General features: G+C 44.5%; 1 protein-coding gene and 1 non-coding gene across 3 annotated transcripts; one reads left to right on the top strand and one right to left on the bottom strand.

Moving 5' to 3' along the window:
- Positions 1-1,363: 1,363 nt before the first annotated feature.
- Positions 1,364-7,924, top strand: FBXL12 (F-box and leucine rich repeat protein 12). 2 transcript variants are annotated; one of them, XM_065874790.1, is made up of 3 exons: positions 1,364-1,694; positions 1,806-1,878; positions 6,461-7,924. In XM_065874790.1, the coding sequence occupies exons 1-3, from the start codon at positions 1,609-1,611 to the stop codon at positions 7,280-7,282; spliced, it is 981 nt and encodes a 326-aa protein (XP_065730862.1). In that variant the 5' UTR covers positions 1,364-1,608; the 3' UTR covers positions 7,283-7,924. The 2 variants fall into 2 exon arrangements, with proteins under 2 accessions (XP_065730862.1, XP_065730863.1); XM_065874791.1 differs by lacking the exon at positions 1,806-1,878 and having other exon boundaries at positions 1,609-1,668; positions 6,461-7,282.
- Positions 7,925-15,468: 7,544 nt separating this feature from the next.
- On the bottom strand, positions 15,469-15,679 carry LOC136121802 (small nucleolar RNA U3). The gene has a single exon (XR_010655808.1). It is a non-coding gene; the product is annotated as a small nucleolar RNA U3 (small nucleolar RNA).
- Between the last annotated feature and the right edge of the window lie 8,676 nt (positions 15,680-24,355).

Below are 24,355 nucleotides of genomic sequence, written 5' to 3' on the forward strand. Positions count from 1 at the left end.
TTTAAGCTTTATTCAGATATAGTTGATATACAAAATTGCACACATTTAACATATACATCTTTTTTTTTTTTTTTTTTTTGCAGTACACGGGCCTCTCACTGTTGTGGCCTCTCCCGTTGCGGAGCACAGGCTCCGGAAGCGTAGGCTCAGCGGCCATGGCTCACGGGCCCAGCCGCTCCGTGGCATGTGGGATCTTCCCGGAGCGGGGTACGAAGCCGTGTCCCCTGCATCGGCAGGCGGACTCTCAACCACTGCGCCACCAGGGAAGCCCTAACATACATCTTAATGAGTTTGCTTTCTTTTGGGGGGGGGCGCCGGGCTGCCCGTCATGCGGGATCTTAATCCCCCCACCAGAAAACGAACCTGCACCCCCTGCAATGGAAGCACAGAGTCTTAACCACTGGACCGCCAGGGAAGTCCCAGTTTGCATTTATTTCTAAAACAGTTTTCAACGTCTCCAATTTCTTTTCTGTGTGTGTATTAAAAACACGTATTGCCAGGGAATTTCCTGGCGGTCCAGTGGTTAGGACTCGGTGCTTTCACTGCCCTGGCCGGGTTCAATCTCTGGTCGAGGAACTAAGATCCTGCAAGCCGCACAGCGCGGCAAAAACCAAACCAAACCAAAACAAACAAACAAAACAACCCAAAACCATGTATTGCCGTTATAGACTCTTGGGAGTGTGATTTGGCAAAACCTATTCAGAATTAAACTTCACATGTCCTTTGACCCATCAACCCAACTCCTGGTTATTTATCCTATAGAAATAAAAACATAGGAGGTATATATTACATATGTATGTGTGTGTGTGTATATATATATATATATATATATATACACACACACACACACATATGCATGTACATACATATATAAAGAGAATGTTTAGCGCCGATACTGCGGTGATAGAACTGGAAGCAACGTGAATACTCATCAATACGGGAATGTTTGAATAAATTTCACTGCCCTTATGAATTGCAACTTTAAAAGTGAGTGATATATTTAGAAAAAAAAAGTGATATATATCTGGAGGGAGTGTCAGTTCAGGCTCTGTGGAGAACAATTTGCCGCCATCAATAAAAGCGAAAAATTCAACACGCCTTTTAACAAGCTATTTCACTTCTACAAATTTATTCTGGAACTCTCCGCCTTGTCCTCCGCTCTTGGTTCCGCCCTCAATCCTTCCCTTTAGGGCTCGTGACCGCCCCAGCCATGCTTTCACCCAGTCTCGTTCCCGCCCTTAACCCCGCCCCCGGGCCTCGTCACCGCTCTAGCCACGCCTTAAGGGCGTGGTCCTATCCCCAGGCACGCCCCCCGAGTCTCGTTCCCGCCCTTAACCCCGCCCCCGGGTAGCGTCATCGCCCTAGCCACGCCTTCCGGGATTGGTCCTAGTCCCTAACCCCATCTTCGGTGCCGCGTTCAGATCCCGTGCTGGTCTGGCTCCAGGGCCCAACCACGTCCCCGCCAGAGGAAAGCCAGAACTCTGCCGGCTACCGGAAGCCACGACCACCTCCCTGCCGGCACCCTCACTTCCTGCCGTCTCTTAGGGGCTTCCAAGGCGAGTCAACGAGTCCCTTTCGTCGGAAGCGGAAGTGCGTGTCGGCGGGATCATGGCGACTTTTGCGGACTTGCCGGACTCTGTCCTGTTGGAGATCTTCTCTTACCTCCCGGTTCGGGACAGGATCCGCATCTCCAGGTGCGGCCCCGCCCCGCGCGAGGGAAGGGCCGGGCGGGGGTGGTGCACCAGGAGATGGATACCTGGTCCCCGCGGGGCCGGGACGTTCTAACGGCGGGTCCCCTTCCCCAGGGTCTGTCACCGCTGGAAGAGGCTGGTGGACGACCGGTGGCTGTGGCGACATGTCGACCTGACGCTCTACACGGTATGCGGGGCTGGCCGGGCAGGTCTGGGCCAAGGTCGGGCTGGCCCGACCTCGAGGACCACGCCTCCAACCCTGTGTTTCGAGCGAGGCTGTTCCGGGTGCATCCCGGCCGCGTCAGTTATTTGCTCCACTGTGACCTCCAGGCCTCAGTTTCCCCACCTCCAGAATGGGTGTTACCAAAGTCGTGCAGGGAAAGGGCTTATTGATGACTTTTCACGGAGAAATCATTTTCCATAGTCAACTTATTTCCAGAATTAATCTCCTGAGTGGTGCAGGCAAACCATTTCCACTTTCTTCCATTTGCATTTTATTTTTTTCTTTTTATTATGAACTATTTCAAATATATGTAGAAATGTACAGAGGATAATATCTGAAACTATTTCCCCCCCTACCTAGATTTAACCTTTTTTAACCTTTGGCCTTATTTACTGCTGATCTTGTGAAACACACATACAAATGTTTATATATACACATATGCATACAACATTTTTAGGTATATCTCTTGCACTTTTGAAACCCTCCTCAGAGGTAACCACTATCATAAAGTGGATTTGTATCCCTTCGCGTTTTTATTTACTTCTTATGTGTGTGCCTGTAAGCAATACACGATATTGTTAACGTATTTCTAAAATTTAGATAATGCTGCTCTACTCTTTAGATAGTTAAATGCTGTTTTACTTATATAACCAGCTTTATTCACACATCGCTTTTGAGATTTATTCTAATCAGCACTTGTAAATCTAATTCATTCCTTTTAACTGCTGTTAAATGAATATACCACAATTTGTTTATCTGTTTTCCTGTTGACAGATGGTTAGCTTATTTCCAACTTTCTACTGTTGTGAACCGCTTTATAAGGCAGTGTCTCAGATTTTACTGTGCATATGAATCACCTATGGGGATCTTGTTAAAATGCAGACTCTGATTCAGGGGCCTGGAGTGGGGGCCCCAGGTTCCAAATTTCTAACAACTTTCAAGGTGTTACTAATGCTGTTGCTTCTTGTTCCACAAGAATGTCCTTGTGTCTGTCTTCTTGCATCCAGGTACCAGTTACTCTGAAACCTAGAAGTACAATTTCTGAGAGGTAGGATCCTTTATATTTTCTCACTTTCAGTTCTTCATCTGCAATTCCAAAATCAGAAAGCCAGAAAAGTGAAAAGGTTTTTTGTAAGCTCGGCACAAATTCATTTGGTGGCAACACCTGATGTGAACTGGTGTGAGGCTATCAATGTCCTTTTCCTTATCCCACTTGGAATAAAAGTCATGTTATACTGAAAAATATTAATCTGATAACAAGGTGCTAACCTTGACCCTTCTGATGGTATTATATATGGTATTTGTACCACATTAATTCTGAATTCTGAAACCCATCTGTCTCCAGGAGTTTTGGATAAGGAATTGTGGCCTTGTATAGAAATTATTTTTATTGAAATCACCTTTAAAAATGGTTATTTTTTCTGTACTAAAAAACTAACACATTACATAATAATGTAGTTCTTAGTTATTTTTTCTGCCATTTTATTATGAGAAATTTCAAACATATATAAAAATTTAAAGAATAGTACAGAGAACACGAAGTTGCCCACTATTAGTATTTAACTACATTTGTTTTAACCCCTGTTGACCGATCCATCCATCCCTCTTTCCATCCATCAATCCATTTTATTTTTTAAATACACTTCAAAATAAGTTGCAGACAAGAGTCCACTTCATCCCTAAATGCTTTAGCATACGTAATAGAGATTAACTAGAACATTTGTTTTGCGTTTCTCTTTTTGAGGTTTAATTTTTAAAAATCACACAAGTCATGAATAATTCTTGTAAAAATGTTGAAGTAGTATAACTATGTGTGGTGATGGATGTTAACTAGACTTATGTGGTGATCATTTCACAAGATATACAAATATCGAACCATTGTGTGTACACCTGAAACTAATATAATATGTCAATTATATCTAAATTAAAACAAAAAACCATTGAAGTATTGCCACAGATGAAGCTAAGAGCCTTTGACAGTCATCCCCTGGTATCTTCAACCCTTCCCCAGAGTAACCACTATTATAAGTGTGGAATATTTCCTTCTATCCTATCTTCTATGCCTTTATACCCTTGGGCCTGTATAAGGGAAGGAAAGTAAAGTGGTTACAAGAGCAAGATTGGCCTTTGGAGTCAGGCTGTGTTGAATCATAGCTGTACTCTTGCAACAAGATTCTGGCCACTGCATTTTTCCAGAGGTACCTGCTACACAACCAGGTACTGTGTGAGCTTTCTAGTTCACTGCTCATCACTGCACCTGGCAAACAGTAGGTACTCAATACAAGTTAGCCATTATGGTTGGAATAATTGTACCCATATAAAATATATAGTATTGTTTCTTTTTTCTTTAACCTTTAAAGTATCATTTTGCCACTCTTTCCTGCATGTTTTGAGGAGTTACCAGGGTTCATATCTCTGGATCTACTTTGTTCTTAGTTACTACCTACATGGCTGTTATCTTATCAGTGGACATTTGGTTTTTGCTGTTAAAACCACGATGTCAGAAACCAATGTTTCTGTAGGGTAAATTCCACAAAAGAGGTCTTGCTAGGTCAGGCAGTATGTGCATTTAAACAAACTGAAAAATTAGTTTTAAAAAATAATATGAGGGGGCGGCACAAAAAAGATATACACAGGATTCAAAAGGTACAAAATAATAAAAATTGGAAAATAAGGTCTCCCTACTTCTGTCACCCAGGTCACCTTGTTCTTTCCCAGAGAAGCAGCAGATGCTCCCCCCCCCCCCACCTTTTTTTTGTGTGGGATCTTAGTTCCCTGACCAGGGCTCAAACCCGGGCCCTCGGTAGTGAAAGTGCGGAGTCCTAACCACTGGACCGCCAGGGAATTCCTGCTCCCATATTCTTAAAAACAAAACAGGTGCCAGTGGGTGCCCACATTTTACATTTCAGTAAAACCCACCAGATCGCATTCCAAAGTAACCAGACCAAGTGCCACCAGCAGGACCTGAGAACTGCTTCTCCACATCCTGGCCAGTGTTTGATATTATGAAACTTAAAGGATTTTCTAATTTTGTCCTTTTACAAGTAAAAGGGATTCAGCCTCTGGCTTCGTGCCATTTAAAATTTTGCCAACGGTCGCTTCTACTTTTGTGAGTTCCCTTTTAGTGGGCAATATTTCTAGTGAGTCCCTTTCCCTCGGCCCAAACTTGCAGGTCCAAATTTTATCAGGAAGATTTGATTCCTCTGTCAAGAGTAGTCAACAGGGAGAAGGGATAAATTAGGAGTTTGGGATTAAAATATACATACCACTGTATATAAAATAGATAACCAACAAGGACCTACAGTATAGCACAGGGAACTATACTAAAAATCTTGTAATAACCTAAAATGGAAGACAATGTAAAAAAAGAATATATATATATATATATTCTGAATCACTTTGCTGTACACTGAAACTAACCCAAGATAGTAAATCAACTATATTTCAATAAAAAATTTTAAAAAAGAATTTAGGAATAAAAGGATTAGGGATACCAAGAACCCAACAGAAAAGGTGTAACTGAGAGGCAGCAAAATATCCTCTTGCCTGGTCGTGGATTTTGCTAATAAAAAAGTCATATTTACAAAAAAAAAAAACTCGTTAACAGATTTTATGGTATGCAGTTTCTTTTTAATTTTTTTTATTTATTTATTTATGGTTGCGTTGGGTCTTCGTCGTAGTTGTGGAGAGCGGGGGCTACTCTTCGTTGCGGTGCGTGGGCTTCTCATTGCGGTGGCTTCTCTTGTTGCAGAGCACGGGCTCTAGGCACGCAGGCTTCAGTAGTTGTGGCACGCAGGCTCAGTGTGGCTCGCGGGCTCTAGAGCGCAGGCTCAGTAGTTGTGGCGCACAGGCTTAGTTGCTCTGCGGCATGTGGGATCTTCCTGGACCAGGGCTCGAACCCTTGTCCCCTGCATTGGCAGGCGAATTCTTAACCACTGCGCCACCAGCGAAGTCCCTACAATTTCTTTTTTCTGTCCTTTTTTTTTTTTGAAGCTAAAATGTGCATATAATGAAATGCACAGGGTACCAGTTAGTTATAGTTTGTTTGTTTTCTACTAAGTCTAACTTCCCAGGGTTAATTTTTGCAGCTTTCACTATTACCAAGCTGTGATTTTTATTTTTTTCTTTTAACCTAGATCTAATTTACCCTGGGCAGTTTTAGCCTTTTTCAGTTTTATTTTGTATTGCTTATTTCTACGAGGAGGTAGTCATTAAGAAAGGGATAAAAATATTGCCAGGTGGATTTACTTTCTTGCTTACTGCAGAAGATAGCGAGAATCCACTCTCTTGCTAGAGACAGATCTGTTATGGTCTCTTATCGCCATTGCTTTTGTTCCAACCTAGAGGTCAAAACAGATTAAATCATCCTGTTGCCCCTGGGGAGGTATCTGGTTGCGTGAGGCTGTGAGGGAAGGACAGAATTCCCAGGGAACATCAGAGCCCCAGCTGGGGACTGCCTGTCTCCAGGCAGGTGGGGGCCTTGGAAGATGCCCCACATCTCTCCCCCAGTCACAGCCCCCCCCCACCCCATTTCTGGTTCTTACAGATGCGACCTAAGGTCATGTGGCACCTCCTTCGCCGGTACATGGCATCTCGGCTCCATTCCCTGCGGATGGGCGGCTACCTGTTCTCGGGCTCCCAGGCTCCCCAGCTGTCCCCCGCCCTGATGAGGGCCCTGGGCCAGAAGTGCCCCAACCTCAAGCGCCTCTGCCTGCACGTGGCCAACCTGAGCATGGTGCCCATCACCAGCCTGCCCTGCACCCTGAAGACCCTGGAGCTGCACAGCTGTGAGATCTCCATGGCCTGGCTCCTCAAGGAGCAGGACCCCACCGTGCTGCCCCTGCTTGAGTGCATCGTGCTGGACCGTGTCCCCGCCTTCCGTGACGAGCACCTGCAGGGCCTGACGCGCTTCCGCGCGCTGCGCTCGCTGGTGCTGGGCGGCACCTACCGGGTGACCGAGACCGGGCTGGATATGGGCCTGCAGGAGCTGAGCTACCTGCAGAGGCTGGAGGTGCTGGGCTGTACCCTCTCGGCCGACAGCACCCTCCTGGCCATCAGCCGCCACCTCCGAGATGTGCGGAAGATCCGGCTGACCGTGCGGGGCCTCTCGGCCCCTGGCCTGTCGGTCCTGGAGGGCATGCCGGCCCTGGAGAGTCTGTGCCTGCTGGGGCCGCTCATCACCCCAGAAATGCCTTCCCCGCATGAAATCCTCTCCTCCTGCCTCACCATGCCCAAGCTCAGGGTCCTTGAGCTGCAGGGGCTGGGCTGGGAGGGTCAGGAGGCGGAGAGGATCCTGTCTAAGGGGCTACCCCACTGTATGGTCATTGTCAGGGCCTGCCCCAAAGAGTCCATGGACTGGTGGATGTGACTGCACCAGCCGAGCCTGAGACCCCTCTCAGCTTTTATTAATAAGTCCCAGACCCTCTGAGCAGCACCTTACCATGGCAGGTAATCCGGCTGGAGAGCTATGAAGGCCACAGGTAGAGAGAACCTAAGCCTCAGCTCCTCCAGATCATTAGAATCGTGGTTTGCCAGCTGTGTGGCCTCTGTGACATCAGCCAGCCTCTCGGAGGCCCTGTCCTCACCTCCAGAAATGAGGAAGACCATAGCTACCTCTCGGTTATGTTGCAAAGCCTTACTCTTTACCAGCCCTGAGGCCCGAGAAGGTCCTGGGTGAATAGCCATTCTCAGGAACAGGACAGATGTAGAAGGGTGGGTTAGGAGTTAGGGAGACCTGAGGGGTCAAGGCCCCTTAGGAAGCCTGGAAGGGCTGTCAACGCATGTGCACCAGCACACTGACACACCACTGACACGCCGACACACCACTGATAGTCCTACGTGCACGCAGGAGACACGGAGAGAAGGGCAGATACAACTCATGCTTTGATGATCGAAATGTTAATAAAGGTTCTAAGTTGTCCTTTCAGTATTTTGTATTCTGTATTTTCCAAGTTTTGCGCAATATATATTATTTTGCTATTAAAGAAAGATAATCACGTTTTTCAAAAAAGAATTTGGTTTATTCATTCAACAAATGTGCCTTCAGCCTCCGCTCTCTGGCAAGCATGGTTTTAGGCACGGACCACAGCAGTGAACAAAACAGACAAGGAAGAAGACAGGATGATAAACAGGTGAACACACGCATGGAACAGTTTCAGAGACTCTGAGACAATAAACCAGGGCCACGTGATGGAGGCACACGTGTTTGGTTGAGTGGGCAGGGTGGGCCTCTCTGAGCCGAGAGCTGAGAGGTGAGGAACCAGCCCCAGGAAGGGCTGGGGAAGACAGAAAAGGCAAAGACTTGAGATGGGAGTGAGCTTGGCAATTTCCAGGGATGGGAAGAAGGTCCGAGTGGCCGAGGGAACGGGGTGAGCAATCAAGAGTGAAGTCAGAGAGATGATGGGGAGAGGTTAGAAGGGCCTCACAGGTGGCTTTGGTTTTAGGGGTTCAAAAGGCAGCAACTCCTTTTCCTGCCCTTTGAGTCTGAACCACTTGAAAGATGCAGGTGGCAGACTGATAGTGATCCTAAGTGCCCACCCATGAAATGAGCGTTAATTTTTTTTTGAAGTATAGTTGATTTACAATGTTGTGTTAATTTCTGCTGTACAGCAAAGTGACTCGTGACTCAGTTATACATATGTATATACATTTTTTTTTTTTGGCCACGCCGCACAGCATGCGGGATCTTAGTTCCCCAGCCAGGGATCAAACCCGTGCCCCCTGCAGTGGAAGCGTGGAGTGTCAACCACTGGACCTCCAGGGAAGTCCCTGTCATCTGTTTTAAAATGTACCTGGACAATAGTGCAGCCTTGGGACAGGGTCCTGGTACTCCCCCCCCCCCCCAAGGGATATACATAATATCTTCAAGCTGTTTTGCAGGTACTGAAACCTCCACCAGGTGGGAGAAGTTAACTAACGGTATGGTGCCCACAAGCATTTAGACCCCAGAATGGTTAGAACCAGAAGGTTAATGATGCTGACTCCCACCTACCTCACAACCAACAAATCAGAAGAATGTCCACGAGCTGATCACGCCCTCCTCTTTGAACCATTACTATAAAACTCCTCACTACCCCACTCCAGGTCGGGACACACAGTTTTGAGGACATTAGCCTGCTGTGGCCCCCTTTGCCTGGCAAAGCAATAAAGCTATTTTTTTTCTAATTCACCCCCACCAAAATAAAACAAGACAGAATGTACCTGGAACTTGTTCTAATCACGTATAGTGAGGTGATAGACGTGGAGACAGCGGTTGTATGGCCATTAGCATAACTGACACCATCTTGGGCCCTGTTCCTCCTGTCCTTCCGCTGACCCTATGCAAGACTGTACTGTACAGTAAATGACTTCTCTGTCGTCAAGGGCTTTGTAGTTAATACTGTTTCATAATCATTAGGTTCAGGTGGCCTCTATGCTCTGTTAGGCCCCAAACAATGATGAAAACTTTCACTGCTGATGTATTCCCGGCACCCATGAGACTAGTTACCCATTTATAAATCTTGACTTAGGAACGCACATCCTGTTTCCAAGCACATCCCCCCATCCCCTGGGTTAACTATAAATTGTTCAAATGGCCCCTCGGGGGTGTGGAGTGAGGCTGTGGATGCTTCCGGATCGCTGTCCAATTGATCCCACCCTGTGAGCAAGTTACCCTCTAATAAACTGAGCCATTGATTATATGGAGCTGCCTGCCTTGTTTTTCGGTCTCAAGATGCTTTCTTATTTCGGTGGTCTCTTCATTCTCTCCATCCTCTAACAACTGTCCTTTAAAGAAGGGCTTATTACTACAATTCCCAAGAGCAGGTGCATGCCATGCCAAGCACGGCCACACGGGGGCGCACCAGGACTGGTCAGCAAGAGCGAGGGAAAAGCATGGGCCAGAGCCTCTGTTATAGTTTTTGCTGGAAGGAATGGGAGAGGCAGGGGAGGCCAGCAGAGCAAGCTAAGAATTGGATGGTTTAAGTAATTTCAGTGGGGGACTTCCCTGGTGGTCCAGTGGTTAAGAATCCGCCTTCCAATGCAGGGGACGTGGGTTTGATCCCTGGTCGGGGAACTAAGATCCCACATGCCGTGGGATCACAACTGAGCCGGCAGGCTGAAACTAGGGAGAGAAGACCATGTGCCACAACAAAAGATCCCGCATGCTGCAAGAAAGATCCTGCGTGCTGCAACTAAGATCCAATGCAGCCAACAATTAAATCTATATATATATAAATAAATAAATATGTTTTAAAAGGCATTTAAATAAATAAATAAATAATTTCAGTGGGTTCTAGGCTCTAGGGGTGGTCCCTAGTTGCATGCTACATGGTCCTGGGGTGATTTAGGGCAGAGGGAATATTGGTTTAGGGTCCCAGGGTTAGATAAAGGAGGTGATCGGATTGGCTGGTTTGCATATGAGAAGCGGGCTCCCAGGCATGTGGTTTGCTATCTCTAGGAACTAGCTAACCCTGGGAGTGGCGGTCTTTCCCCAGGTTTGCAAGACCTAAGATGTCAAAGCATCATAAAATGTAGAAAATAAAAAACATGATTAATATACACCCTTCCATGGGAATTCCCTGGCTGTCCAGTGGTTAGGATCTGAGCTCTCACTGCCAAGTGTCTGGGGTTCAATCCCTGGTCGGGGAACTAAAATCCCACAAGCCACGCAGCATGGCCAAAAAATAACCCCCCAAAACAAAACAAACAAAAAATACACCATCCCATGAAGGTAAGGTATCATTTATCAAGTGCTTGCTTATTGCATGTCAGGTACTGTGCTCAGTCCTTCATGTACTATCAGCAGCCCAGTGAGAAAGGCACAGAGGAGGAAACTGAGACACAGAGAAGTTAAGTTGCCCAAAGCCATACAGCTAATGACGTAGCAAAACTTGAGTAATCTTATTCCATGATCTTAACCATTATGTGAATTTGCTTTGTTGGCATGGAACATTATGTGAAAGGATGGCCCAGTAACTGTGCTCCATTAGACAAAAAAACTTTTTTAGTTTATTGAGGCATGATTAATGTATAACAAACCACATGTTTAAGTAATTTGATGACTTTTGACATGTGTACACTCATAAAACCACCACTACAATCAAAATAACAAACATTTCCATCACCCCCAAAAGTTTCCTTGTGGCCCCTCATAACCCTCCCTCCGTTCCTGTCCCCAGGACCACTGATCTTTCCGTCACTATAGATTATTTTGCTTTTCCTAGAATATTATATAAATGGAATCATATAGTGTGTTATTTTCTCTGTGTGTATGGGAGGGGTCTTGTTTCTTTCACCCAGCGTAATAATTTTGAGATTTATCCAGACTGTTGCAGGGATCAAAAATTTGTTCCCAGGAATTCCCGGGCAGTCCAGTGGTTAGGACTCCATGCTTCCACTGTAGGGGGCCCCTGTTTGATCCCTGGTGGTCGGGGGAACTAAGATCCCGCATGCCCTGCAGCGTGACCAAAAAAATAAAAACCAAAAAACTTAAGAAAAAAAGTTGTTCCTGAGTAGTATTCCATCATATGACTAGAGACAATTTGTTATCCATTCACTGATGGATGGTTATTTGCGTTTAAACATATAATTCTTGAGAAGAAATTAACACAACATTGTAAATCAACTATACTTCAGTTAAAAAAGCAAAGTATAAAATAAGCCTTGGGACTTCCCTGGTGGTCCAGTGGTTAAGACTCCGCAGTCCCAAAGCAGGGGGCCCGCGTTCGATCCCTGGTCAGGGAACTAAAGATCTCACATGCTACAACTAAAGATCCTGCATGCTGCAACTAAGACCCAGTGCAGCCAAATAAATAAATAATTTTTTAAAAAAGAGCCTTAAAAAACATATAATTTCTGGTTAACAAGAAATTTTCCTGATGTTGAAAATAATACCTGCTTGTAAATAATTTTAACATTACAGAAATTGAATCTATTTCTAATCTCTGGCCCGCAGGGAATCATTGTAAGTTTGGCTTTATCGTCTTCTAAAACTTTCTTTGTCTTGTTGACTGAAAAGAAAATGCACAATGTGAGAGTTGTGAGTTAAGTTTGATTAGGGACAAAATGAGGACTATAGCCCAGGAGACAGCCTCTCAGATAGCTCTGAGGAACTGCTCCCAAGAGGTAGGGGAGGAGGTCAGTCAGTATACATATGACTTTAATGAAGGGGGATACGTGCAATCAAGCACACATTTGGTAGAAGGTTGCTGCTAGTCGCAAGGGGCAGATGTCTCCGTTAATAATTTTAGTGCTTTTCTAAATATGAGAAGATGGAAGAAACCAGACTGATAAAATCTTCTGAAAAATCTAACTATCGGAAGACCTGTTCTGCCAGTTTTTCCCAGAGCACAGAGTGCCTCATTCCTGATCTCCACCCTGAACTCCTTGCAGGAGTTGAAGGTCAGCCACTGCAGTGGCTAGTGACTTCATTCTTGTAGAACCAGAAGGCAGGTGACAATTTTTAGTTGGCAGTCTATTATTGTGACTTTGGACAAAAAACAATCATGGGCATCTCTTCATTTCCCTCCTGAGTTTGAGACCAGTCACAGGAATCAGCAATGAAAACGTCAGCTTCATGGCCCATAAAAGCAGGACTGAAACACGTGGCTCCACTATACAGCCTGGTGGGTTTTCTGATATTTCACCCCTAAAATTGCCAGACCTACTCGGGCATGGCAGAGCTGGTCAACCACAAGGCTCCTGTAGATGCTTACTGCATGGCCCCAGCCTGATCAAAATACCCTCTGTCTGGGGCCCAGAAGACTCCAAAAGGCAGAGAGAAAGGGTGTGAACCGTTCAAACTCAGCTCCTTCTTCCAAACCCACTATTCAGATAAAGTGTGTGCACGTGTATGTGCAGAGAGGGATCAGAACTGTTGCTTCAGCTGAAATTCCCCCCACTCGGACCCAGGGAGCCAGAGGAATGGAGTTTCTGCCCTAACTCAGACTAAAGTAGATGCATACCTGTTTAAAAATTTTTTTTGATTTTTTAAAAATAAATTTATTTATTTACATATTTTGGGCTGTGTTGGGTCTTCGTTGCTTGCACGCTGGCTTTCTGCAGTTGAGGCGAGCGGGGGCTAGTCTTTGTTGCGGTGCGCAGGTTTCTCATTGCGGTGGCTTCTGTCGCTGCGGAGCACGGGCTCTAGGCACGCGGGCTTCAGTAGTTGTGGCACATGGGCTCAATAGTTGTGGCTTGAGGGCTTAGTTGCTCCACGGCATGGGGAATCTTCCTGGACCAGGGATCGAACCCGTGACCCCTGCATTGGCAGGCGGATTCTTAACCACTGCGCCACCAGGGAAGTCCCCATACCTGTTTTGTGTCTATCTCAGCCTATTGACAAGGATGCTATCAGCTAGGGATGCCTGGAGCACTCACCTGGGCCCAGACTAAATGCAGCGAGCCTCCACAGACATTTCCCCAACCTGAGCCACTGCTATGTGGCTGGACTGGCCCTTATGGTTTCTTATTATGATTGTGATGAAATAAATTTATTTTAAGGCTGGACAAGAAAAAATTAAACATAAGATTCTCTCTCTGCCCATTTGGGCCACTACCTCCTCTCCTTTGTGTACAATGTGCTTCTGCATTATACATTAACCAGACCTCCTTAGAAGACACAAGAATACCTGCCCGATTGTAAAGAGCAATTTTCTCCTGGCACCAGCAAGGTAACTCCTTGGGAGATAACATTGCTTTCTTAATCTTGTAAAAGGTCACAATGACTAACTATTTGCCTTGTACGTGCAGATCTGTACTGTGTGAACTCTCAGCATGTCACTTTGATGTATAACCTTTTTCTCAAAAAAATGTATCTAACTGTGCTTTGACCTGTAGCTGGTGGAAAAGTCCTCAGAGCTTTCTGAAAGACTGTCTCCCAGGTTATAATCCTCAGGTTGGCTAGAATAAAATTCTCTATTTCTTTATTAGATTGGCTACTAATTTTTTTTTCACTGAGAATTTCAAGAAGCACCTCAGCAACAATCCACAGGGAACCTGAAAAAACAAGGTTTATTAGTCACAGGTTCTAAAAGGTACGAGGGCATGCCTAAGGTCTCAGATAGAAGGAGATAGGAAGCACAGACCTGGGTTCTGTCTTTCTTGGGGTGGAGGGTGGGGTGACAAGTATTTTAAGGTTTCACTCTGTATTGGTGAATTTAAAACATAAGAGCAGGAACTAGAGGGCAGGAAGAGAAAAATGCGATCACTTAAACAATCAGTTATCTAGGTTGCCCAGGGATCGCTAAAAGAGGACCTTCGTGGATGGGGCAGCCTTGTTTCTATCTGGTTGTTTAGCTAGTAACTGTGTTATGCAACTGGTAATAGATTTATCTGAAACGGATATCTTTGAAATAGATGCCTCAGTAATCAAAAGCTAATGTCAGCCATGTACACTGCACCTCCTTAAATGCAAAGATATCCCCTGAGCTTCTTGGGGAGAAACTCCCCCAACAAAAGAAGAGCCTTTTTCTGCCTAACTCGTTAAGATGCTTGCAGATCTCGTCGGAGTGTTCTCCCTCTTGCAACAACCATTTTGAATGAAGTCTCCTCTTGCCAATGTCCAGAATTATTTTTATTTGACAATACAGAACAAACAAAAATCCTCATTTTTAAAAAATATCTATATATTTATTTTATTATTTGGTTGCGCTAGGTCTTAGTTGTGGCAGGCGGGCTCCTTAGTTGTGGCATGTGAACTCTTAGTTGCAGCATGCATGTGGGACCTAATTCCCTGACCAGGGATTGAACCTGGGCCCCCTGCATTGGGATCACAGAGTCTTAACCACTGCACCACCAGGGAAGTCCCTCAGAGTCATTCTTGACTCCTTGCCCCCAAACTACACAACAAATCCATCAGCAGACAGTCATCGGCTCTACCTTATTTCTAGCATCAGAGCACTGTCCCACTCCTTCCATCCTCCCCTGCCACCTTTGTCCAGACATCTTCATCTGTCATCAGGATTATTGCCTTAACTTTCTAATTGTCCTCCCCAATTCTATATTTGCTTCCATGGGGTCACACACAAGACAGAGATCTTTTAAAAATATACATCAGATAATGTAGCTCAAAACCCTTCAGGGGCTCCCCACCGCACTCAGAGTAAAACCCAAAATTCTTACAGTTGCCCAGATGGCCTCATATGATCTGACTCTGTTACTTCTCTGATTTTATCTCCTGCTGGTCTCCAACCTTCACAATTCACTTCAACCATTTTAGGTATTGAGCTTCTGCTGTTGGTCAAAGAGGCCAAACTTTTCCTGCCTCAGGACGTTTGCACTTGCGGTTCATTCTTCCTCCAGAAATTCTCACAGTCCCCAAATTCCTTCAGCCTGATTGCTGGGGGTAATGTGGAAATACTGTGTCTAGATAACTCTGGGCCTTAGTTTTCCCATTTGCCAAACCGTCGCTCTTCCCCGCTGCAAGCCCAAGCACTAAACACTGTTAGAACCCAAAGATATAGTGGTAAGGAAAAATGCTTTTTTTAAAAAAATCTTTTTTCTCTTTTTTTTCTCTTTTTGCTTATTCTTTTCTTTTTTAATTTAAAAATTTTTATTATTCTTATTTATTTTTTTACTCAGATGGCATTCTCTCCCTCTCACTCTCCCAAAGGAAGAGAAGAGCGGTCATCAATGGCTAATGGCAGCTGCAGAAGCAACACCAATAACCAGCTTCATGCTCAGGACAGAACACCACACCTCCTCCTCGTGGTTTCAGGTGCTCTACACATTCAGAGAAACTTCTCTAGAAACAACCTATAGAAATGATCCCTGAAAGTACAGTCTTGAAAAATGCTTTCTTAAAATGAGAACTTTCCAATAAGGAAAGGAAAGTTTTATGGTTGATTTCAAAAGTAGCCAGTTGAGATAGAATCTAATACCCTTGATTCCCAGCAGATGGCAGCACATCACCAGATTTGCCATGTAAATTATTCACTATAACTTCTTGGGACTTCCCTGGTGGCACACTGGTTAAGAATCCGCCTGCCAGTGCAGGGGACACAGATTCCAGTCCTGGTCCGGAAAGATCCCACATGCCGCGGAGCAACTAAGCCCACGCACCACAACTACTGAGCCTGTGCTCTAGAGCCTGTGAGCCACAACTACTGAGCCTGTGTGCCACAACTATTGAAGCCCGTGTGCCTGGAGCCCATGCTCCGCAACAAGAGAAGCCACCGCAATGAGAAGCCTGCACACTGCAAAGAAGAGTAGCCCCTGCTCTCCGCAACTAGAGAAAGCCTGTGAGCAGCAATGAAGACCCAACGCAACCAAAAATAAATAAATTTATTTGAAAAATATTATAATTTCGTAACACAGGAATTAAGAGAAGCTGCTAACATTTGTATTCCTCTTCACCCTTCATAAGGGGAAAAATGAAAGGAATTCGTATTTGTTGAATATCCACTTTATCAGCAGGAAACTCTGATTTACACCTATGATTTAAATCAGAGCACATCCCTCATCTCTCAGAACTCCCCAAAAATAGTCAAATGGGAAATGAAACGAAAATTTAGATGTATGTATGTACAGTGTCTAGGAGTTAACCTAATAGAAAGATACACCCACTGAAGAAGAAAACTTTAAACTTTAACACCCTAAAGAAGAAACAGGGTAAACAGAGGATGATCCCTTTGTGGACAGATACCTTCCTAAACCTGGTGTTCTGTTGTATAAGGGTCTCGGGAATGGTAGAGAAAAGGAGCAAGAAAAGCCTGTATTAGATATCCTGAGGACTGGCCAACTAGAAGCGAGGCCCCGCCCAAGCCCCGCCCTCACACCTGAACCCCTCCCCCAGCTCAGACCCTGAGCCTGGAGCCCGGTTCAGCCCCGCCCACCAGATCCTGTACCTACGCCCAGCCTCGCCTTCTAGGATTGGTCTTCAGCCCCGGTCACGCCCCCAGGCCTTATCTCTGCCCAGGCCACGCCCTCCAAGAATCTTTCTCCTCTCTAGCTCCGTCCACTTACCTTGGTAAGTGGCGCCAGGCTGGAGCGATTTCAGGAACATGGCCGCCCCTCTGGCTTCTTTAGGCTCCTCCCTAGGGCCCCGCCCTTTTCCGGCTCACAAAACCGGAAGCGAAGTGGGAATCAGCAGGCCTGCAGCCTCAGCGGGCGTCAAGGTCACTCAGCAGAGGTATGGACTGCCGGCTTGGGGGGTGGGTCAGGGTCACTGGGTAGGTTCAGTCCTGCCCCAGTAGTGCTTTTTTCACGACCCACTGCGGTGGGGGAAGAGCTGAAGTGGAATTACGTTCAGGTGACGCTGGGCCTCTATTTTCTCATCTTTCAAACTGTTGTCCACCCTCCCGTCCACAAGCACAAGGCAGATGTTATAACCCAAAGGTATGGTGGGATGAGAAAATGCTTCTTTATTTTATTTTTTTGAAAATGCTTCTTTAAATGAGAACTTTCAAAACGACATGGGCATGGATGATGGCAAACTACCTGCACACACCCTAATCTTGTCAGCAACCCCACCCTTGAACTATTGCTGTAAAACTCCTCATCAAAAAACAAAAACAAAAACAAAACCTCCTCATCAAATTCTCCTGGGTCGGGACACATAGTTTTTCAAGGCAGGAGCCCACTGTGTCCCCCTTTGCCTGGCAAAGCAGTAAAGCTATCCTTTTCTACTTCACCCAAAACTCTGTCTCTGAGGTTCGATTCGGCACCAGTGTACAGAGAAGCAGAGCTTTCGGCATTAATTGCCTCACCACCAGCCAATCAGAAGAATGTCCACGAGCTGATCACACCCTCCTCTTTGAACCATTACTATAAAGCTTCTCACTACCTGATCTCAGATGGCCTCCGCCTGCAGCGGCTTGAAGCAGGATTTTTGGTTCCCTGGCCAGAGATTGAAGTCAGGCTGTGGCAGTGAGAGCACTGAATCCTAGCCACTAGACCAATGGCCAGTGATAAGGCCCTGGCCCATCAGTTTTGTAGAAATAAATTTCCACAAAGAGACAAAGAGTAGTGAAAGAAGTAAAGTGTTTATTAGGAGGAAAAAGAGTACGTGTGGATAGATACACGGGTGGACTCGGAGAGTCGTGCCCTCATGGTAGTTTGAATCACGTATACGGGGCATTTCTTCTGAGTTTCCTTTGGCCAATCATCTTGCATTGCCTGGTTCTGAGTCCGTATTTGGTTTGTCTTAGGGCCCTCCCATGTGTGCGAGGGCATCTCTTAGCTGAGATGGATTCCAGTGAAGAGGCCTATGGATAGGTTGACATCACTCCCTTTTTGACCTCCAAGGAGACTTTCTGCACATGTACAGTCGGGAAGGTCTCCTTGACCTTGAGAATGAGAAATATGGGAGAAGTTAACTGTATGCTGCCCACAAGCACGGTCTTTATCTTTTATTTGCACAGGGTTCAGCCTCTCCTATACTTCTCCTGCTATTTTCTTCATCTTGGAGTATCTGCCATGGGAAAAATAAAAAACAGAATAAATACTCAAGGAAGAAAAACACATAGCTAACAGAAAAATGTCACTACTTTGAATACCCAAAGAAATCAATGATTAGAGTTTAGCACGGTGACCAATATAAATTTTAAAAAAATAAGGGGAAATAAAGGTTGAATAAAGGATTGATTGAGTGGAGGAGATGATGCTGAAAGCTCAGCTTCTCTGTACAAAGGTACCGAATCAAACCTCAGAGACGGGTTTTGGGTGAAGTATCAATAGAAAAGAATAGTTTTATTGCTTTGCCAGGCAAAGGGGGCCACAATGGGCTCCTGCCTTGAAAAACTATGTGTCCCCTCCCAGGAGGATTTGATAAGGAGTTTTATAACAATACTTCCCAAGGGTGGGGTTGCTGACAAGATTAGGGTGTGTGCAGGGGCTCAGGTAGTCTCCCAATCTTGATGAGCTTCTCTGGTCCCTTTAATCTTGCCTCAGGTGGTTTCTTGGCTGCTCCTCCCTTGATTAGCAACTGTTTGAGTCCGCTCTTGAGAAGGTCATAGAGTCTGGAGTCTTGCCTACAAGAAATGGGGGACAAAAAAGAGACCTCCATGCCCCAGGCCCTCCCGCTCAGTTTCATAGATAGCCTATCTCATGGATTGGCAGGCTTATCAATATGGGAGACTCATTCTAAAGGCTCCAGGATGTTGAGGACAGGCAGGTAGATAAGCTTTTGAGGAGCGACCTGGTGGGTGAGTATCCACCCCCAACCTCTCCTTTCTGATCCCTAAGCCAGCACTGGGCCTCCTCCTGCACCAGCACCACTTCTGGGTATGGGGCCGCCCTCTCCTCACAGCCCCGCCCACAGGCCTAGTTCTAGCCTAAGTTTGGCTCGTTGGGCCTGTTTCTGCTTCCAGAACCCAGGCTGAGCCAACTTCAAGACCTCCAGCACCAACTACAATTCCCTGCCAGCAATGGTTGAACTTGATTGGCAGCCAGTCCCGGGGCCCCGCCCCCTACGGCCGAGGCAGGAAGCGGAAGTAGCGTCGCTGGTCGGTGGCAGTCTTCTGCCTCGTGGCCCAGTTCTTGGTGGGGCAAGTCGCTGTAGTCGTCGTGTGGTTCAGCGTGTCCTTTGTGAGGCTCGCGTCAAGGGAGGGCTCTGGGATGCGAGGAGGGCGATAAAGGACAGGTTTGGACTAGGCCACCACGGCGCTGCCTTAGAAAGACCTGCTCTCTCCGCTCGTGTCCTCCGGGACCTGAGCCACTGCGTTTAGCCGGTGAGACGTGCGGTAAGGGCGCTTCTGCGGCGTGTTGTCATTCACTGTGTTTCCCTATTCTAAAGCCTCCACTCCGTTTTTTGTGACTTTCCTCCACGAGGAAAAGAATTTTCGCTGTTCTGGTCAACAGTTGCTCCAGCTCCCCACCTCCTCCGGGTGTCACGAACCTGGCGATCCTAACGTGTTGCTCTGAGTATTAGGGAGAGTTGGTTTAAAAGGCCGGTTCTTTTTGTATGAAAAAGAATATTTGATCTGAGAATTTGGGTTTGTCTTCCCGTGTTCTTTATTTTTGAATATTACATAGAGGTAGATAAAATACTTTCTCAGGTGTCAAGGGTATGCGTATTTCTGTATATAAATGTAAACGGATGTAGATCACAGATCTTTCTTCTAATAAAAAGCAAGAGTACTCAGTCTTCTCGTCATCTGAGCTTCCTGGGGCTGTACATGCCCACAGAGTGAAAACGAGCCTCCAGGAGATGTGGCGTAGGCTTTATGATACTAGTTCCAGAATGAGGAACCATAAACAGGGTGTTCGGACTAAGCGTGTTTTTTCCCCATATATATATATATTTTTTTTGGTAAAATCTTAAACCTCAAGAAAATGTGAACATCCAGTACAATGAATGTTCTTTGTAGTAGATTCACTTATTTTTAGCATTGTACATGTGCCAACTTAAAAAAAATGCACAACGTGAGAGCTGTGAGTTAAGTTTTATTTGGGGCCCGAGAGACAGCATCTCAGATAGCTCTGAGTAACTGCTCCAAAGAGGTAGGGGGGGAAAGTTAGTATATATGTGATTTTGGTATAGGGGGAGTACATGCAATCAAGCACATATTTTTTTGCAGAAGGTTTCTGCTAATCTTGTGACGGTTACTGCTAGTCACGAGGAGCAGAGTCACCATGAAAGATTTTAGTGCTTTTCTAGATATGAGGAGATATAAGAACAGGGCTCATAAAATCGGTTCCTGAAAATATCTAACTATCTGAAGACCTGTTCTGCCAGTTTTCCCCAGAGCACAGAGTGCCTCATTTCTGCTCTCCATCCTGAATGCCTTTCAGGGGGTGTTAAAAGTCAGCAGCTGCAGCAGTTCATGATTTAATCCTTGTAGAGGTAGGTGGCAAGTGCCAATTTGTAGTTGACAGGGCCCCCTCATGGTCATAAATTCGACCATGCTTTGGGAGGCATTTCATGACCATTTTGTCCCACGGTGCTAGGAAGGCTCATTCCTAAGTTTGGCAAAGATTTTGCTGATAGGCCACTCAATGTGCTATTACTGGACTAGGTCTTATTAACAATAGCCAAAGGTCTCTGGATCACCTGTCTTACTAGTCTGTTCCAAGAAAAAAAAATTCCCTCTTATTGCATCTTCCCATATCTAGAGTTACACTATTACAATCATTGATCCCATACAGAATTATATACTCGATCAACTGCTTCAAGTTGCCTAGGCATCATTATTTTTGTTGGAGGCTCAGTCACACATTTGGAAATACAAGAAACAATAATCCTGTTAAACAGGCAAACTACAAATAACATAGCTAGCAGTATTATTAAAGTCGTAAGTAAGAATTAAGCCAAGAACTTCCATTAGGTGCGGCCCAGTATATTCCCAGGTCATCTGACTTAGTCTGTTCTGTACTAATCCTTATTTTTCAGGGAAATTATGTGTTGGCACTGTCCATAAGGCTCCCAGCCCAACTTCCTGGTGTTACTAGGCTGGTCATCCTTAGTGTCATTTAATTGTTCCCAAGATAAAGGAGGGTCTTAAAACTTAAATGACCATAGCCTGGGGTTAACCACATAAATCCATACCATAATTGTGAGAGGTTTTATTCCTTGGCTGAAATTTTGCTTGTTGCTCTAACTGAGCTTGAGTAACTTTAGAGGAAAATTCATTTTTATGGCCAGGGTCAGAGCAGGTATTATTAATTGGCTAGGTGAGAGGATCCCACCTAGGATACCGATAGTGGCTTGAACAGGACTATAATTTCTTTCTTTTAGAATACATTTCCTAAGGGCGAACCAATTAGAGCCTTGGAGTGGAGAAATCCACCAAGGTAATCCAGAAGTACTAGACAAAGATAATTGGTCACAAACCCAACAATTGGATTGATTTTTAAAACTAGCATAGGATCATGCCCATGATAGAAAAACATTTGATTCATACGCAATGGTTCAAGAAGTCAAGAAAACATTATAAATGATCATACGAGTCAGGCCCAGTATCTTGGGCTAGCTGTCTACTTCTGATGTTGTCTTCTTCTCGTCCTGGTAGGAGTGTAGTTTGGACTAAGTGTGTTTTTTACTCACTTTTTTTTTTCTGGTAACATCTTAAACCTCAAGAAAATGTTAACATCCAGTACAATGAATGTTTGTTGTAGTAGGTTCACTTATTTTGAGCACTGTGCAGATTTGTTCTCTCATAGATTTACGAATACATTGTATAGTGAGGTGTTTGAGTATAAGTTGAAAATAAATTGCATACGTGCTACTTGACTTTTAAGAACTTGGTAAGGCTTCTCCTAAAGATATGGGCATTATCCTAGTAAAATCATAATATCATTATTTCACACAAGGAAAGTAAAAATAACAATGTCTTCTAATATCTACTCTAAAAGATTAACTTCTCTGCGTTGTTCCAAAATATGTTTTGGGTAGTTTTGGGATCTACAACCCAATCAGGGTTTATATATGACAATTGTTTATGCCTTTTAGTCTGTTTTAACCTAGATCACTTGCTGTTGTTTGTCTATTATATTCATTATATTGACTCTTTGACGAGTCATATGCCTTCTTTTAGAAAGTCACACATTTTGATATTCCTGCTTCTATTTTCACAGTATGTTTAAGTTTTCCTTCATGTCTTGTATTTCCTGTCAGTTAGTAAAAGGGTTCAGAGGAGAGGTTGGCAAGCTTTTGAACAGGTCCAGATAGTAAGTTCTTGATGCTTTGTGGGCTGTAAGGTACGGAATTACTCAGCTCTGCCTTTGTAGTGGGAGAACAGCCAAAGACCTAAGAAAACAAATGGGCATAGCTGTGATCCCAAGAAACTATTTACAAAAACATGCCTGTGACCAAAGTGTGCCACCTCCTGGTGTAGAAGCTTCAAAAGGTCATTTCAAAATATTTTGAAGGTGATGTTGTGTACATCAAATTGCATTCCATTGGAAAGATGTAAACTTATGACATCCCTTGGTTAGTGTAATAAGTTTGATTACTTGCTTAAGATAGTAATCACCAGGGCTCTCTATTTTAAAGATAGACTTTTCCATAAGAATAAAAGCATCTATGTGGGGTGATATTTTGATACTCAGAATCTTTTTCCCCTAGCAGTTGTTTTAGTATCTGTTAATAACCTGCAGTAAATAAGTTTCTAGGATGTTTTTCTAGGTCAAAGGCAAGTATACATTTACTTTTGTTGGCTATTACAAATTCCCTTCCATAGATCTTGTGCCATTTTGTAGTTTCTGATCAACTTTAAAAAAATATCTAAAATTATGGAGAAACATAAGGAACAAATTTTAGTTTTTTTAAAAAATTTTTCCATTTTGTTATGGTTCATTATCAGAAATAATGGATACCTCTGAGTTTCTTGGTGGAGAATCCATCACACCTAAAACATGAAAATTATGTAGTATTCAGTATCTAATAAAAGGGAAGAGGAACAGTGGAATCAACAAATATTTAATAATAGTGATGACAGTTGCTTGGCTCTGGTTAAGATTTCCTTTTAAGTGTAACAAATTTTAGTTTTAACTTCAAGACACTTGTTTTCAAAAATAATATCCTATCCACTTTCAGTTTTTTAAAAAAATTTATTGAAGTATAGTTGATCTACAATGTTAATTTCTCCTGTACAGCAAAGTGACTCAGTTGCATATGTATGTGTGTCTGTGTGTGTGTGTGTGTGTGTATATATATACACACATATATATATATACAAACACTTTTTCATATACTTTTCCATTATGGTTTATCACAGGATATTGAATATAATTCCCTGTGCATAGGACCTTGTTGTTCATCCATCCTACTAGTTTGCATCTGGTAATCCCAAACTCTCAATCCTTCCTTCCCCCAACCCCTTCCCCCCTTGGCAACCACAAATCTGCTCTCTGTTTTTTTTTTTTTTTTGTAGATATGTTCCTTTGTGTTGTATTTCAGACTCCACAGATAAGTGATATCATATAGTATGTGTCTTTCTCTTTCTGACTTTGCTGCAAATGACATTATTTTTATGGCTGAGTAATATCCCATTGTATGTATATACCATATCTTCTTTATTCATTCGTCTGTCAATGGACATTTAGGTTGTTTCCATGTCTTTGCTACTGTAAATAGTGCTGCTACAAACATAGCGGTGCATGTACCTTTTTTTTTTTTTTGCAGTACACGGGCCTCTCACCGCTGCGGCCCTTCCCGCTGCGGAGCACAGGCTCCAGACGCGCAGGCCCAGCGGCCATGGCTCACGGGCCCAGTCGCTCCACGGTACGTGGGATCCTCCCGGACTTGGGCATGAACCCGTGTCCCCTGCATCGGCAGGTGGACTCTCAACCACTGCGCCACTAGGGAAGCCCTGCATGTATCTTCTTGAATTATAGTTTTGCCTGGATATATACCCAGGAGTGGGATTGCTGGATCATATGGTAACTCTACTTTTAGTTTTTGAGGAACCTCCATACTATTTTCCATAATGCCTGTACCAAATTACATTCCCACCAACAGTGTAAGAGGGTTCACTTTTCTCCACACCCTCTCCAACATTTATTATTTGTAGACTTTATAATG

This window comes from Phocoena phocoena, chromosome 3 (assembly GCF_963924675.1).
Source record: "Phocoena phocoena chromosome 3, mPhoPho1.1, whole genome shotgun sequence".
Taxonomy (NCBI): domain Eukaryota; kingdom Metazoa; phylum Chordata; class Mammalia; order Artiodactyla; family Phocoenidae; genus Phocoena; species Phocoena phocoena.

Coding starts and splice junctions, on each gene's coding strand:
- FBXL12 (XM_065874790.1), top strand. CDS start 1,609: ATGGCGACTTTTGCGGACTTGCCGGACTCTGTCCTGTTGGAGATCTTC. Junction 1,695..1,805: donor GACAGGATCCGCATCTCCAG/GTGCGGCCCCGC, acceptor CCCCTTCCCCAG/GGTCTGTCACCGCTGGAAGA. Junction 1,879..6,460: donor TCGACCTGACGCTCTACACG/GTATGCGGGGCT, acceptor TGGTTCTTACAG/ATGCGACCTAAGGTCATGTG.